General features: G+C 35.7%; 1 protein-coding gene across 1 annotated transcript; it reads right to left on the reverse strand.

Annotated features, from left to right (window-relative positions):
- Positions 1–1,369: 1,369 nt before the first annotated feature.
- LOC127855612 (uncharacterized) lies at positions 1,370–4,520 on the reverse strand. Its single transcript, XM_052391358.1, has 3 exons — positions 4,058–4,520; positions 2,669–3,648; positions 1,370–2,468 (listed from the first exon to the last, which is right to left on the reverse strand). The coding sequence occupies exons 1-3, from the start codon at positions 4,384–4,386 to the stop codon at positions 2,146–2,148; spliced, it is 1,632 nt and encodes a 543-aa protein (XP_052247318.1). The 5' UTR covers positions 4,387–4,520; the 3' UTR covers positions 1,370–2,145.
- Positions 4,521–19,008: the final 14,488 nt, after the last annotated feature.

The following is a 19,008-nucleotide window of genomic DNA, read 5'->3' on the forward strand; positions in this document are numbered from 1 at the left end:
TGCTTCCACTGAATCGGAACAATTATAGCAGAAGTCACAATGTTTTCGAACAGCTACATTTTTTTATAACAAGTAGAACATAATAATATTATATCAAAATATATTGTTATTCCAATATTGAATCATCATGCATAATACAATGGCAATATGAACTATGCGAAGAAAAAACAGGAAATCGAATTTTCGCGTACGAGTTCTAATACCTTGAGCTCTTTCTTGTGTGCTTTGTCACACTGTTTGGCAATTCGTTGCATTACTTTTAAAGGTGCAGTGGAAATGCTGTGTTAGCCTTGCAACCGTAGAGCCTTCTCGAGATATGTTCAAAGACACTAAGTATTGTTCCTTCACAGGAAACGGACATTAGCGTATCTCTTTAAGCCCAAGGCTTTGGTGCGATCGAGTTTAACCAATAAGCTGAACAATCATATTGAAAGGCCACGTGCTTACGTAAGGTCATTCTCCTGCTAGTGCAGCTAAAATTCATTTTGCATTTAGTAACTCTTACAACAGTTGTATTTATGTTATGTGGATTCAGTAGCAATTATCCTTGCTTACAGAGTCAGTAATGTCAAATATCAAATTTCAGAGATTGTCATCGGTAAAGTTATATCTTATCGTGTTATCGAAACGTGCGCTCTTTCACAGTTTGACAATTGGAACATTGCCATAAATAATACACTCTTGCAATAGTAAGGTTTCTTTTTTGCTGGTGCTTCTGGAGTCTTTATTGGATGAACGGCCATAATAATGATAAGATATTCTTATAAAAACTTAACTTTAACTAAATACCCGCTATCTTCTCAGCCTTTATCGGATTTATTTTTGTTTCGGACAATTGGTGATTAATTTGCGTTACATACTGTACACTCTTAAGATTAAGAAGCAATCGCAATTGTCGCCGTGGTGTAATGGATATGGTGTCCGCTAAGCGACCGGGAGGTCACGGGTTCGATCCCCGCTGTGGGAGCGTTCTTTCGATCTCCCATATAGACACCAAGTACTGGTTCTAGGCCCAGGAATTGGACTCGAGAGCATTTCAAACAAGTAGGAATTACTTTCTATGCAATCGAGCTAAAATAAATAGGTTTAAACTAACTAATCGCAATCGTTCTCAGCATTTTAAAGATCCGCCTTTCTTCTGCTCTGTTGCTTTTGCGTTCTGTAGATTTTTCCGTGTTATATACCCATAATGCACTACATAATGTTGTTGTTTTTATAACCCAAACATGCAGTAATTCTGATGTTTATTTTAAGTTTCTGTTCTTGAAATGCATTTAGTAATTGATTGTGAAAGGTCAGAGCTTAAATAAAATTTAAGTAGCTGAACACTTTTTCGAGAATAACAAAAGTGCTTAGTTCCAATGGATTATATATCGCCTACAAAACGAAATATTCCTGCTAAGTGTTGTAGAAAGTATACGAGGTGTGGGGATTAAAGGAATTGTCCTATTCATAAAAAAATTTGGCAGCTACATTGCGCGAGCCTGATAGATGTTTCCGTCTCTCAACGTCAATACCAAATTGATTTAATTCAACTTAAACGAGTTTTAAGATGCAGATCTAGTTACAAAAGTGATGCACTTAAAAACACCTGATGTACTTAAAACACCGATAAACATGCAGTACTTTACAAAAGGTCTTTAAAGTGGAAAGCATCATGAACAACTTTATTGACACACATTTTCTTGAATTATACATAGAACGTTAATGAAAAATGTCAAAAATTAACAAAACAAACAAACACAATAATGTAATTTGCAATCGTAAATGAATGGAAGAACAGCAAAGTGAAAACATTATTCACATGAATGTTATAAACGAAGTTTAGAACAACTTTTCGTAAAAAGAAAAAGACAACGCACCATACAAAAGAAATACATATTTGCAATCCGATTCATGTCTGGTTATTATGAGCGTGCAATTTCAAAATTCATGACCGTACCACCAGCGACGATTTACCAGGAAAGTGTTATCCGAGAAACTTAAAGGCATAATTATAATATAATACATTTTTTTCTTCATTATATCGAAGTATGATTTGTCTGAAAATTAACACTTTACTTACATAATCGCTTAGTTAATTTGTATTTTGGAAAGGTGATATGCACAAAATCATATTCACTGTGTCACTAGCATACACTGACATTACTCTATTTTTAGTACAAGAATGTTACTCGATCCAACAATGACGGACTTCCCTAAGCTGCACATTGACAATGGATTGTCCAAATTTGGTATTGCTAGAGCAGTAATCTTTTTCTTCCCTTCACTGTCCACCTGTATGATATTGTTTTCCCCACATACCAGCACTTGTCCATTTTCTGTTACATGTACTGCGGTCGGCCTTTGTAAGAGTCGATCCGTGAAGATGGATAATATAGTACCGTCCCTGGACAGCGTGAGTAGCTTGTTCCAAGAGTTCGTTACAAATATCTTGTCGCCACTTTGGTTAACTGCGCAATTGTAAACTGTTAGAAAGATAAGAATAAATGTGTACATATTTTGTTTTATAAATTTATGAATGCATGAGGTATTGATTCCTGCGAGCGTTATAAATTAAAATAGTTTCGTATTAGTAGTTATTAATTTCACCTACATAACATATTTAAAAACGTCATACGTGTCAAGCAATTATATTAAGGTATATATAAGACGCAAATAATCTGACCTCCCGAATCTTCATACAAGTTCTTCACTGGTTTTCCATCCCGAGTGTAGTGGTACAATGCTGACCCAGATGTGATGTACATGTCGTCGTTGCTTATCGCCATTCCACAACAATCGTGTGAAAATTGAAAGCTGAGTTTGTTAAAGGTTATTAGATCTCTTCCTTTTAGTGTATACATACACTGAATTTGGCCTTTCCCAGATACGGCTATTCGACCAGTAGGCGAAAAATAGCATATACCAAATGGATGAAAATCCAGATTAATTTGACTCAGCACAGAGTAGTCATTGTCTAGTATCTTTACATTCTTGTTGTTATAATCAGTCATGAATACTAATCCATCATGGAAACACATTCCTCGGATTTCAGTCTTTTTATCATTGTTTTTTCTCACATGGTACATAGACTCGCCTACAAAACATATTTCTTGGTTTTCTTTAACTTGATTACTATGAAGAATCATGCCAAGGTCCTGTCGTTGGGATAAGTAACTCTCAATCGATGTGTTTGTTTTAAAAGAAATTTTAATTTTCTTTATCCTAGAATGATCGTATATATACTTTTCACATGCAAGTTTGCTGACCATACAATTCTTAAAAGCTGTGAATGAAAGTTCTTTCCCCTTTGTCATCATTTCTTGAATTGCTTTTCCGAGGTCTCTCAGGTTTGAACTGAGTCTTTTGGCGTTTTTAACGTCATTTCTGAGAGGTGTACTTAAAATTTTCAGTATACCGTCCAGTTTTTCTACTGTCTCCTTTTCAAGTTTATTTAAAATGGAATTAATTGTGTGTCTCGTTTTTTTAATTTCTTGCAAACTTTCATTGTATGATTCAAGCAAAACTAGGATAGTGCTTTCTTGATTGCTCTGCAACTGATTCAGTTTTTCAAGAATAGTGTCAAACCTTTCTTGAAGTTGTTGCAAATCGTCGGTTATTTCTTCTTCATGTGATTCATTGATAGGCACCACACAAGCGCATTGCCTGGATGGACGATTAAATAATACATGTACTTATATATAATACTAAATAATATTTACAAACAATATTATACTTTTCCTTCTCTTTTGTAAGAATGCATGTAATCGATAGATTATCATTAATATGTATTCTTTTATATTGTTGGCATTTAAATATCAAACCTTTTTTTTAAAATAAACGTTTATGGTTAACAATCATAATTCCTATGCCGTATACGCCAATATGCGTTTTGTTAATGAAAATAATCAAGCAGCAAAACTGACGTATTCGTACGAAAAATATTTAACTTATAAAGCTTTACATCGAGCTCCGCACTTTTTAAATTTCATGTGAATTGTACGTATATACTTGGAAAAAATGTCTCCTCCTGTTTTATAAAAATGAAGCAACCCTCATTGGAATGTTTACTTACCTATGATTAAACACGACGCACGAATTACAACACATCACACAGTGGTTCTCGCAATAAAATTTCAAGTTTTCATTTCTGTGTTCCCTGCAATTTTCTAAAACGTCATGGGTTACTTTCGAAACAGGCCATTTGTTAAGTTCTTCCCGTCCAAACGTTTCATGCTTTTTGAACAATTTTCCATGGATTAGTACACATTGGCAACAATAGAACTTAGAGCACAGCTTGCAGAAACTTGCTGCTTCTTGAGATATACCTTCTTCTTCGCAAGAAGAACACATGTATTCTACAACATGATCAGATCCTGTCATGTCAATACATGTAAAAGCCATGTTGCTGATTTACCAATTAAAACCTAGACTTATTAAATCCCATATTCAACTACTGTTTAAATGCGCATTCAAAATGACACAACTTATCTCAGCCGGACAACACCACTGACGCATGCGCACTCGTTTAACATTAAATCAGACGAAAAGCAAACTACTGTTGAAAGTATAGGTCACTCAGTCAAACATCTTGTCATGTGATTCCTTATCAAAAAGGAACTTGCGACTGCGTTATCGCGTAAGTGCCCTTTAAAAATAAAAATTTCTTAAAATGTACTATACTCAACAAAAGTTATAACCGACCACTGATATTTTGGGATATTTAAACGCAGAGTTTAAATATCCCAAAATATCAAGCGGTCGGTTATAACTTTTGTTGAGTGTATATCCGACCTCTTTAAATTTCAGAACACTTTATCATTAGTTATTTGCTTGAACCATGTACTTGTCGAAAGTTCGGGGGGTCGCGCTCCCGTAGTATAATAAATAAAAATAAAGGCATTGTCAAGTTAGCTGGCTTACACTTTCAATCGAAATTTAATCTGCGAGTACACTAGACGTCACATGTATTGCCAAGACGACGTAATTTTAAAGGAGACCTCTAAACATTGCCGCCTTCATGTGTTCTTATCACTAACAGTTTGACTATAATCTGGGCCAAGTCAGAATTTTAAAGGGAATCTGTACACAAGTTTAGTTAGTCCGTGACAACAAAATTGGTTTGGCACTGATAATGGTCTATATTTGACAACAAACTTAAGGTAGTGGCCCATTTTATAAGTTTAAAATGCAGAACCTGTGTTTGTCGTATTAAAGATAACTTTATCACAAAGGGGCTTTTTCCACAGATTTTGGGATTTATTGAAGTTTGTCATTAAATGAATTATATTGATAAATGTAAACATTCCCAGATCGAAAAAGCTCCAGTAAAAAAACAAGAATAAAATTAAAGAAAGAAAAAAAGTAATACTCTACTGGGCTCGAACCACGACCCCTGGAATAAAAGTCTATCGCTTAGACTACTAGGCCATCCGTGCTCATACAATGAGTGATGTATTTTATACTTTATATAAGCAATCGTCGTAGTATCACAAAATATAACGACAACAACATAACTCTCCAAGTTATTAAATCGTTTCGCGTTTCAACACTTTATAATTTTCAGGTTTTTAAATTGTCAAAAATTGCATATAATGGATATTTTAGAGCATGGTAAATGTTCAATATTATTGTTTCCACACAAATATTATAACTTCAACTAATTTTGCGAATCAGAAACAATTTTTTTCAATTTTGTCAATTTACCGAAACGTGCAAATGACACTTTAAAACCAAATTTCTGCATTTTGAATTTGATAATAAGAGACCAGTGGAAGGAAATCAGAACAAAGATGAATTATAACCACTGCAGTTATGTCAAGCACTTATCAATTAGAATTGTTCTCGTTTAATAACCGTATCAAACGGGAGTTACACTTCTTTAAAATATGAATAAAAACATCTAAGATTGTGAATCCACTGTTGGTTCTCGTTTCCATGATTGTGTATGAGCGCATGGAACAAAAAAGAAAATGAGTTAAATATTCTGGCTTAGGCATGTTGGACATTCAGCACAGCTTATCTGAAATAGGGCCTATTTCCTAATGAAGCCCAATTGCTCGGAAAGTTACATTCGAAAAAGTACATACTTTTAAATGCAGCGAAGCATTAAAGCATACAATAAAGTCAAGAGTTAATATTGTTTCGCATCAAACAATGTACAAAACTCGGAGTAAGCTTGCATAATGGAGTGCCCTTCATTGAACTAGCAACAGGATGACTTGTGTGATGGAAGTTGAGGACACACGCTTCTACATATAATAATTTGAACATATGTAGAAAGAAAAATACAAATCGGATATGAATTCACCCTGAAAACGTTAATCTTGTTGATCCGTTTTCTTTAAATATAACACAATTAAAATGCCTGTTAGTGAATGTCTTATTAATTTGCTGTTCGCATTTGTTGGCAAAAAACAAAATTCATTACAATAAGAGTTTTGGCGCGTATTGTGCCTGTTACTGACGCGCCTGTTAGAAACTTAAAAAGCGATATAAAAATATGAACGCATGTCCATATGTGCGCAGGATTTAGGTGTTGCTTACTCAGTTTATCGTTTGACGCAGTGATTATTTAATTTAATTGAAACCGATTTATTTTAGTTGCATTGATGGGTTATTTTACCTCTCTCGAGTCCGTTTGCTGTGAAGAACCAGTATTTGGTGATTTTTTGGGAGATTTTAAGAACCCTCTCACAAGAGGGGTCGAACGCATGACCTCCCGGTCACTAGGGGTATGCGACATCCACTACGCCACGGCAATCTCGAATATTTAATTTGTTTATCAAGGTTAATTACATAGATCTAAACATCAAAACACGATTGGTACCAATGTGGACGTCGCCTTGGAATGGTCAGTTAAAAGTATGGGTGATTGAATTAACCTTGATTGCATCGAATGCCATAGGCTTACTGAACTTTTCCCGAGACCGTTTCATATGAAGAACTGATCTTGGGGAAGATTAAAAAAAATATTCCATAGTGTTAAACGAACCCTCACCTCCCGGTCATTATGAAGAATCGATATCCACTACGCCACGGCGACTTAGTCGACGTTAGCGTGTTGAGTATTTTTGTGAGTCGGGTCTAGTGTTTCTGTGTTGTACCCGATGGAAAATGGCAATTTGCCATTTAACTTAAAGAAATGACTTCAAGCTGTAAGAGGATTTATCTTCTGTTCGAGCAAACTTGCTTTGTTTAAATATAAGTGTATTTATTGAGCATGCATACTAAGTGTTTACTAAAACACGTTTGCAGTTATAAGACTGGTCATGTAGGCAGTTTTTTCTTCAAATGTCTTATCTCAGATTAAAATAGGCGGTTTGCGGAGGCAGAAAGTGGGAATTAGGAAATCAAGAAAATCTTCGCGAGATTTTAAACGAGAAAACTGAACGCATTAGGAAGTTTTAATGTATCCTGCAATTATGTTCGCACTAATGTTCAGTCATTTAGTGCTCAGCTTACAAAAGCTGTTTAGAAAAACGCACTTCAAACGCTGGAGGACATTGCAGTTTATGAGAAGAAAGATATGGAAAAGGCCATAAATGCAATTGAAAAGATAAATCGACTAAATGCAAGGCACATCTATATAATCTTTATTGCGTAAGTGTATTTTATATTGTTTCTTATGGTGTTATTTTATTGTGAAAATAAATCTATAATATATTTTATATTTATATACAAAAATAAACTATTTCGTAACATCAATGGAATTGTTAAGTCACTATCGTGAATGCATTTAGTGTTATACCTTTCTTTAATCCAGTCTGTCTTACAGGAATGATAAGACTGGTACCGTCACAATCACTTCAGACGACCTTTTGAAATCTCTAGAATGCGTAGACATTGGAGAAGGCGGGCTGCTTAGTAACGATATCGTGTTCGAACCCGACCTGCGTTTGTTGGATCACGTATCAACGGCAACGATCGGTCAATCCGTCAGGTGGATAAGATGAGCATATTCAAGAAAATTTAATATACTTCTCTGAAATGTGTGTCAACCAGAGAGCCGCCAGAGACTTTGCTGCCAAGGCTTTGAACAGACAGACGGCATACACGTTTTACAAGACGGCCATTTTCATTCGTCCCGTCCCCTGTTTCAGGAGCGCACGTGGTCAATCTCGTCTATTAATTATGGCATAAGCAACAGCTCTTTTTACAGCTTAACACAGTCCTTGCATAGAAAACAGCGGAAAATAAATTCCGTTCACCCGAGTCACGATTTCTTTTTACACAGTGATACGCGTTATGCCGAGAAATCTGCTTCAAATGCACAAAATGCCACGAAATTCCTACGCGAGGATATCCTCATGTGTTACAACTTGTTAGCTGCAAACAGCGATCTCCAGGCGTGATTCCGGATATTGCAATTAAAAAATATGCGTATTGTAATACTGGATCATAACCAAAAGAACATTCAAATGTTAAGCAAACACTTTGAGTTCATAGTTTATTGCAAGTTTCATATGCCAATATGTACGTTAGGCTCCAGCCTAATGGCGTTTCAAAATTGTGCTACCTTTATTTCAAACATATGATCATAAGATCAGTTTTCTGGGGAATCTACCAGTTCCTTGCAAGTTTTACCTCTTAAAGGTCCGGTGTTGCGATTAGCAAAATATTGTCGAGGGTCCAAGACAATGCTTCATTCGAAATTGTTTTGTTAATGATGACACTTCGCGTTAAGTTGTGCGAGCGAAGTGGACTACGATGTATATCGGGCACGTGGGAATTTCTATGGCGGTTCTCTCAAACTGATTTGCCAGAATGGGACAGGAATAAACAAGGGTTGGTGATTGAAGATATTCGTTATTTCAATGGCTTTCTTTTTGGTTCGCTCTGACAAGCCAGCAAGCTGATAATGATGTCCAATGATGGCAACTTTTTGTGTTACGTAGTTACAACTTGGATAGACCACCCGCGTGTCATCGCTGTCAGAGGCGACAGGCTTGTAGTAACGCAGTTTTCGCCTTCGATGAGACCGGTAAAAAATCGAACGGCGCACGTATTCAGAATCGGAGACATTTGTTCGTCGGTCGGCGAGAAACAGCAATGACAAAACTAAAACACAATTGCATTGAAACGATGGTGACAAGACTTATCGTCTCTTATTTGACAAGTAAGACAAACAGAGATGCCTTTGCAATAATTTGTCCGTACACTGATGACGTAAACACAATATGGAAACATTGCTCTTTAGATGGTAAAGAAAAAATGACCAATTTGGTCCTGTGGTGTATGGGTTATGTGAGGTCATAGATTATGTGAAATTCCATTAACCAGCCCACGTAATGGCAATACATCTACCGGTATATTCAGACACTATTATGGTAGATGGTGGAATACAAACCAAAGCTTATGTATCACATTCAACAACCGTTTGGACTTATAAATTAACCACGTATCAATATGTTAGTCACATTCCGTTTAATATTGATTCTGGAATATGTTTCGTCTAGGTGACATTTATTTTGTATTGTTTAATCACAGATGACCCTGCTTCTAGTTTGGAAAATATTCCATTAAAATGTTGTTTTTATACGGACTGGACAAGCAGAGCTAAAATAGGGAATATTTACCAGAATTTCAAACACTTATGAGTTTTGTGTATGCCTGCTTCACATGACTGTACATATTTCCATTGATTTACTACTTACCACCGGAGTAATGTATTAATGTTAAATTGACCATGAAACAATATATTTCCGAACTAGGTCTATAGCCAAACAAAACAAGAATATGCCGATTGGAACGCGCAATTGGAAGCATTTTTGCCAAACATCACCTATGTTCAAACAAGCCCTTTGAACAATAACGGTGAACCTGCTGCGTATCATGAAGGCTGTAGATACTTTCCAAACGTAAATTTTATGACACAAATACGTGTGTTCTATCTTCATTGTTGCCGCTAGATCCATACAGTTGTAGAACATGAATCCATTTGATATTAAATAGTGTACTTTTATTTAGTTTTTTATTAAATCAGAACATTTCGCAGTAATATTGATCGTTCGACGCCCGTCATTGATAGACAGAAAAAGATGTGTTAGACAATGCACTTGACTATGCATTGGATCAAAAAGATCATAAACGCGCACGGCATTTTTGTCATAAATCCAGAGGCCATTAAAGATTTAAACAATTGAATGTTTTGGAATATGTATCGATGCATATAATGACTTCAGTTCAAAATGTAAAGCATTAGTAAACACTACTTTGGTAACTTAAAGTTAACTCATGTGTTTGTTAAGAGGTTTGTAAATGTCTATAGTGATATACTCCAAATATAAGAGATTGTAAAATTTTAGTTTTAACTTAACAAAACGGAAAGTGGACATGATTATTTTTATGACACAGCGACTGATGCAAGTATTGCGTAGGCGAGAAAAACACAGGCTTACATGGTCGAGATTCAATAAGATAAACAACACAACCATGGCCTTTTGAACTCGTGCCTAAGACAACGGTGATAGTGCATGTTCAAGTAACATATTGCACTCGGAAAAGGAGGTTGAATATACTCACATTAACAAGTGGATAAATAGGTTGTTATTCATTCGTTTTACTTTTGAATGGACATTATATAAATATGTGAGTAAGTTCTGTAAATTAAACTTCTTTACTTTAAATATACTATGTAAAAGTAAATATAAGTATTTAGATGTGAAATGATAATTTGATGGATCGTTTTCTGTGCCAGTGTTCCAAACATTCCCTTAAATTGCACGTTATAATGAACCAATATGCATATTACAAGTATATGTCAAGAGACTTTGTCTTTTAGAGTTGTGTTATACAGGTGATTTGTCAATATTTAATAATTATTACGTGTGTGTTGTAAAATTAAAGATCAAAATTAATATATTAGCTTTCACCTTAAACGAACAATATATTTCAATATAATGATGACAATAATAAGTATACTTAGTGCATATGCTACAATAAATAGTAAAGTGTTAACGCATAAAACCACGTATCATGCGGATTATTTCCATCGCGTAATATCGGGTGTACCAATTTCGGATAATCGGTTAAAACAGGCATTTGCGCATATTAACCCATTTACGCCTAGCGTCTAGAAAAAAGGCCTTGGCAATCAGCGAAGACCCAGATGAGACGCCGCATAATGCGGCGTCTCATCAGGGTATACTCTGTTTGCTTAAAGGAATTTCTGTAAGAAATATTCTAAATATAGAAATAAATACACTAGACATCCCTAATTTTGGAAATAAATTGATCCAATTTAGAAGGATGGGAGAGTCCACTAGGCATTAATGGGTTAACGTAAGATAATTTCCCGCAATTTGCGCGATTTAGTACGTAACCAAAATTTATTAGTTGTGTGGTTAATCGTGTAATTTGTACAATATATTTTTTGCTAATATAAAATTCACAATTTACAATATTAGCGTTATATTGTTATGAAATGGTTCCACTTGTGATGGCATTTCGAGTGTTTGGGACTCCGCGCTCCATGCACGCGGAACGCTTAGCATGGAAATCGTGTTCGATCCCGATAGGCGCGCGCTATCAAGGCCATCGATCGGACAACTTCGCAAACTCGAGAGGATGAATACATTACAAACCCTTTTCGGAAACATCGCTTAAACAGGTATATAACACACATCAAATGTGTTATTGAGGTGACGAACAGACGGTTGGCATACACGTTTAACAAGATGTCAATTGTCGGTCATCCGACCCAGTCAGTGTTACAAGAATGAAGTTGCTCTATATCATCTCGTGGTTCAAGCATCTCTACTAATTCATTTTACATCTCAGTGCAGACACGTAAGGAAACAGCGGCAGAGAAAATAATGATTTCCGATTACATTAATTCTGACTTGCAAAAATGACTTGCGTAACAAAGAAATCGGTTTTAGAAAACCCGACTCACAACTGTTTTCAAACATGTGAACTCCGTCATTTTATCCAATTCGTAACTTATAAACAGCGAACTCCTTGCGTGATCCGAGATATAACAGTTAACAATCATTGAAGCGGATAATAGTTGGGGACACCTACTACATCAACGCTCAGCTGCATAGCGAAACATTCCGAGACGAAGTGCAATGAGATTTCCCGAAAGGAATGTGTAGTCGAGGCTGACAGTAAACTCCATTATGCTAGCGGTATTTTAAAGGGGCCTTTTCACAGATTTTGGCATGTTTTGAAGTTTGTCATTAAATGCTTTATATTGATAAATGTAAATATTGGATATAAAAAGATCCAGTAAAAAAACAAGAATAAAGTTTAAAAAAGGTAACCCTCAGCAGGGCTCGAACCACTGACCCCTGGAGTCCTGGAGTAAAAAGTATACCACTTAGACCACTCGGCCATCCTTCCGGATACAATGACAGAGGTATTTTATACTTTATATAAGCAATCCTCGTAGTTTCACAAAATATAACGACAGCAACAGAACTCTCCACATTATACATTCGTTTCGCGTTGCAACGCTTTATAATTTTCGGGTTTTTTCATCGTCAAAAGATGCGTATAATGGCTATTTAAGAGCACGGTAAATGTTCAGTATAACTGTTTTCTCACAAATATAACTACAAAGAAAAGTTTATAAACTGAAACAATTTTTTTCAATTTTGTCAATGTACCCAAACGTGAAAAGGCCCCTTTTAACATCCAATAAAACGCTTGCATACGATTCATGTTCCATGCAAGTTTTATCTTTGGCAAGTGTCGCTGAAACAAGTTTTGTGTCTTCTGCGATAAGAAAAAAATTTCCACGTGATGGACACATACGGTATTGCGCTTAGTAACATATCATCAGGCCCTATGGAACACGGATTCATTCTGAATTGTGACGTCAGAGAAGACGCAACTCGATTATAATTGTGTAAGCGCTGGAAACTTACATTGGCGGTTCTTTCAGAACCCTTTGCCCGATTCGGACAGATTTCCACAAGGCTAGATTATTGAATAAATTTGTTTCCGCAACGGCTTTCTCTTTGTTACTCCCTGGCAAGCTAGCAAACTTATCGTGATGTCCGCTAATGGGCATTTAATGAACTACGTTGTGACCGATGGGCTAGATTTTCCGCGGGCTATTGCTGTAAGAAACGATAGGCTTGTTCTGCCAGTACATGAGACCAGTTTAAAACCGAACGGTACGCGTGTTCATCTTCCATGGTATTCTATTGTCTGACTGTGAAGTCATGGAATTAACGCGCCAATTGAATTGTGATGTCACGAAGAGAAAACTACATGTAATTACAAGATGTATGTTGTGTAACAATGGGGACTTTTCTGACACTGTTCCTGCTTCTGTTCATGTAGTGTATGATTTTTACGGCTGTAAAACCTGATTAAAAAACTAAACAAAATGTGAAGTGTGCGTGTGAACAAGTGTAAAATGACCTTTGTTTACACTTAATACAATACTCTTCCGTAGACAGTGTATAATCTAATAGCAAACTATAGCAGGCAATATTGCAAAGCGCCGTATAATAATATAACAAATAGTTTAAGGCCCAAAAAAGTTAACCAAGTTATCATATTGATTTATTATACTTCACTGTTGAGTTCGAATTGTAAATACGCGTCAATAAATTGATTTTTACATATACGTATTTTTGTTTTATGGAAGCATTTTTAACTCCGTTATAAAACATATTTTCTTTCCATTGTAAAGTTATAGTAGATTGTTTGTCCGTTCGTTAGTTGTCAGTTGATAGTCAGTTCGTCAGTTGTTTGTCAGTTCGTCAGTTGTTCAAATCAATCAATCAAATAAAATAAATTTTATTTTGAGTCAGCAAAACAATTACAAATAACATAAGCTGAAAAGCTTTTGAACAGACTATTCAACAAATGTAAACAGTAAAACAAGAGTAAAAAAGCTAGATAAAGAAAGACACATGAATATAGAAATACAAATACAAAATCAAACAATACAATTTAAGGCATACAACACAAATCTACATGTACTTGACACATTCCTGACTTTCCTGCTGGTATTGCACTAGAAGGGGAAATGAAAGACATGGTATTATCATCATCATGGCACGCATGGGGTTAAATATATTTAAAACAGTCTAATATAAGTGTATAAATTTGCTGGACCAGCAGCAGAGTCAATGCAAAATGTTTTTTTCAGTTGTCAGTTTTTGGTCAGTTGTTTATCAGTTGTTTATGAGTTTTCAAGTAGGTGTACGGCCCACTGAACAGTATCTTTCCAAAAATGTGCATTATATTTGAAACCATTTCGCACGAGATATTTGTTTCCTTATTCAATCTGGCTTTCGTTGTTATCATCAGTAGACAAAGTGATTGTTGTCTGCTTTATTCTGTAGATGTCATTCTTACTCATACTATGAGTGTTATGTTTACAAATATAACCTTCCAACAAAATATCCTTTATTTGCATTTCAAGAACCACAATTTGTCAGCATGCCATCATTAGCTAATGACATCATCTACTCGATTGGCATCAAGTACCGTATCCGATTTCGTCTTCTTTTTAAGCCTGTATCACTCTTGTTCTTTACAATCTAGCCCTGGTAGTTTTATCAAGATATAAGCGTTAGGTTATAATTGCATTAAGAGCACGTAATCACGTAATTAAATTATATCAGATGCATTTTATGCAACACTAACCTAGTTAAGTGGTTTATCAGATAATTGTCATTTTCTCCATTCAACAGGAAATAACAAGATTGAGCCGTCTGGTAAAAAGTAAAAATAAGAGTAAAAGGACTTTTCCAATCGAACGCGTATCGAGTTAGAATGTTTATGACTCGTCATAAAACATCCGTCACAAGAAACACTACATTTCGACTTCGTATTTTCGTTATGTATGCATAGGTATCCAGGAATTTTTAATTTGACTGCAATTAATTCGCATGCTTGTCATGCACGCGCATGGCTTATGCTAATAGAACAGATATTGGGCGATTAAATTTACGAAAGGGATGATACGGATTGACACTTACTGCATAAAACTTTACCAAGTTGATAATGTCTTGTTAGGTAAATCACCGCGTATTAAAGGCTTCTTCATTATTTCAAGTGCTTCTTAAAGACAAAACATTCGCAAGGTGAACAAGTTCTGTATTTTAACAATTTAGACAATCCATGTTTCTTTTAATGAAATAATGATTTGGTATGTTTTTACATGTTAACTAAAAGCGATTGAATTGTAAACTTCTATATAATTTATCATTATAAATATTCAGTTATATTTGCAATGTATTCGTCGAAACATGCGATATATTTGTGTTCTCCTTAAAATCGATTGTTGAACTTTTTAGACCAATGGCGGGTGGCGGACGAGGAGAGTGGGAATTAGGAAATCAAGAAAGTTTTCGCGAGATTTTAAACGAGGAAACTAAACGCCTGAAAAACTTGAATATGACCTGCCATTTTGCTCGCACCAAGGTTCAGTCTTTTAGTGATCAGCTTACAAAAGCTGTTCAGAAATCCACATTAAAAACGCTGGAGGACATTGCAGTTTATGAAAAGAAAGAAATGGACAAGGCAATCAATACAATTGAAAAGATTAATCGACTTAATTCAAGGTAAATAAATGAATCCTTCATTGTTTTATTTTATTTTGTATTGTTAAAAATTGTGTTATTTTAATGAAAACGTTAAAATAATTGATATTAAATATCGTTTATATATAAATAGTAACAAAAAGACGTCGAGATCGGACCGTTATTCGTATCTGGAGGGCCAATATGAATTATATCGGCCCGCTGAGCCGGGCCAAATTTTTATATTTGAAAATAATCTTATCCCGCGACTTCAACTGGAAAAAAATGGCACTCCAAATTCAAATTTGCCAATATCGATAAAAAACTTAAGCCATAAATCAGCGCATATATCAAAATTAATGATCATAAAACGTAAGGCAAAATTTTGATACTAAAAATATCGATTTTAACTGTAACTGATGACACAATTTGAGCTTTAACAGGAGTCAAAATATCAAATTTAGTAAACGACACGCTTACCTCAATAACAAATTTCAATAACAACTGTCTTACAGGAATGATAAGACTGGAACTATCCCACGCACTTTAGACGACCTTTCGATTTCTCTAGAATGCGTACAAATTGGAGGATGCGGGATGCTCAGTAAGGATATCGTGTTCGAACCCGACCGGCATCTGTTGGATCTCGTTTCTATGTCAACGATCGGTCATCTCCGTCATGTGGATAAAATAAACATAATCAAGAATGCTTCAGACACGTCTCTAAAATGTGTGTCACAGAGTCGCCAGGAACGCACGTGGTCAATCTCGTCCAGTCATTCTAGCATAAGCAATAACTCTTTTTACAGCTCAACGCAGTCCTTGTGTGGAACAACGGAAGCTAAAATCATGAATTTCGTTCATATGAGTCATGATTCTTTGCCACATAGATCTACGCAGTTTTCTATGAAATCTGATTCAAAGACACCAAGTGCCAGTAATATTCTAACGCGAGAACTGCCTCATATGTCACAATTTGTTAGCTGCAACCACCTCGCAAACATATCTCCATGCGTGATTCCGGACATTGCAATCCTGGAAAATATGTGTATCGTACTACTGGATCATTACCACAATAATGTTCAAATGTTCAGCGAAACCTTTGAGTTCATAGAAGAATGTCACTGCGAGTTTCCTATGGCTATATGTACGCTAGACGCCGGGCTAATGGCGGTCACAAAGCGTCGCGACAGTATGCTAGCTATATTTCAAGCAACTGATCATAAGATCAGTTTCCTGAGGAATATTCTGGTTCTTTGCAAGTTTTACCTATGGCAAGTTGCTTTCAAGCAGGAAAAACTATTTGTCGTCTGCGATGAAAACGATATCCATGTGATGAACACATCCGGTGTTGCGCTTAGTACAATATCGTCTGGCGTCCCAATGGAATATGGTTTCATTCGAAATTTTGATGTGAGTGATGACGCTACGCGTTTATATTTGTGCGAGCGAAGTGGACTACGATGTATATCGGACTCGGGAGAATGTCAATGGTGGTTTTCTCAAACAGATTTGCCAGAATGGGACAGGAATAAACAAGGGTTGGTGATTGAAGATATTCGTTTCTTCAATGGCTTTCTCTTTGGTTAGCTCTGGAAAGCCAGCAAGCTAATAATGATGTCAAATGATGGCCACTTGTTGTGTTACATAGTAACAATTGGGATAGATCACCCGCGGGCGATCGCTGTCAGAGGCGACAGGCTTGTAGTAACGCAGTTTTCGCCTTCGATGAGACCGGTAAAAAATCGAACGGTGCACGTCTTCAGAATCGGAGACCTTTTTTCGTCGGTCGGCGAGAAACAGCAATGACAATGCTAAAACACAATTGCATTGAAACGATGATCGTCTCTTTTGTGACACGTCAGACGAACTGAGATGCATTCGCAATAGTATGTTCATACAATGATGACGTGACGACATGCAATAAAGATTTTTCTAAGAAACATTACCCAGTAGATAATCAAGAAACTATACCAGTTTGGTTCTGCGGTTTATGGATTAAAACATAAATGTGACGTAGTGTATATCTATAACAGGGGATATTATGGCAGACATTTAAACACATATTATGTGATGTTTCATTTTCAAACCTCTTTTCAAATTATTTTTGTTCATATTTAACATTAATGCGCATATAGCATACAAATCATGTGCATGTGTAAGCTTCATATGCGTTTAAGATACTCTTTGTTATTAAAGAGGCAACCCCTTAATAATTAACGAATTGTGCTTTTGTGTGTTTTACAAATAATCTACACTCAAGTAATGATTTATGAGATGTTAAGAATGATCGAATTTGTGTAATTGTAATTTAAGAGTTCAAGTTGGATATTGTATTTATTTTGCAAAAAAACAACACACATTCGGGGAAATTTGAATGATTTGTAGATGTACTGTAATACGATATATTGATACGGTTCATCAAAAACACGTTAAATAAACAATAAAAACGCAATATATTAAAATATTTAAATGCCGCACATTTCTGATTAACACAGAATACATTTAAAAAAATCTACCGGTAAGAAAAAGAGGATGATGATGACCACCCCGATTAAGCAATCGTGAAAAATATGCCAAATATAGGTTTGGACTTCGAATACAACAGTGCTCAGCTGTTCAGTAAAACAGTCAAATTCCTAGACAATATTAAAGGTAAGTTCCAATAGGAATATGTACACTTGGCTATGGACTAGTGGCTTTCAGCAAATGTCGCGAAAGTATGTTTGTTGTATTTATAACATGTATTTATAACATGTTTTTATCATAAAATCAGTTTGTTGAGGACGATTCCGGTTGATTGCAAGTTTTACCTTTAACAAGTCATACAAAGTGAAACAAGTAATGTTCTTTGTCCTCTGTAATGAGAATCAATTTCATGTGATAAACAAAGCCGGTGATGCGCTTCGCGATATTCCATAGGACGTGCTAATAGAATGCTCATTCGAAATTTAGTTTGAACGTAATGGTCTTCGTTGCAATAAAGATGCTTGACATTTTCAATGGCGGCCTCTCCTCGCAAACTGATAAACCTACATGTGACCCAAATCAATAAGTCTTGGTTTTTCGAGATATTTGCTTTTATCAAGGTCAACTCGTTGGATCGTTTCAGAAAGACTAAAAACTTGTACTGATTTCCACTTACGGCCAGCTGCTATAGTACGTTGTGGCCTATGGGGATAGATCATTCTCGGTCATTCGCTTTGGGAAATGGCAAACTTGATGTAAGCCAGTCCTTCCTATCAATTAAACCGACCAAGGCAGGACAAAACATGTTGTTATCATCCATGGTCTGTTTAATCCTGATGGTTTAGTTTATGGAATTCTACACAAAAGTAAGCGTAGTATTCCAATGCCTTTGTAAACAAGTATTTTTATGTGAAACTTTTCTCCGTGTTTTACAAGGATAGTCTGATACATATTCTGAAACGTGGATAGTAATAACTATATGAAACACCATATTGTGCAAAACACTGTTTATCTGATATATGTGTGTATATCTCTACAAAAGTATTTTAAGCAATACAGAAACTCTTTT

The sequence above is a fragment of the Dreissena polymorpha genome, chromosome 13 (assembly GCF_020536995.1).
Source record: "Dreissena polymorpha isolate Duluth1 chromosome 13, UMN_Dpol_1.0, whole genome shotgun sequence".
Classification (NCBI taxonomy): domain Eukaryota; kingdom Metazoa; phylum Mollusca; class Bivalvia; order Myida; family Dreissenidae; genus Dreissena; species Dreissena polymorpha.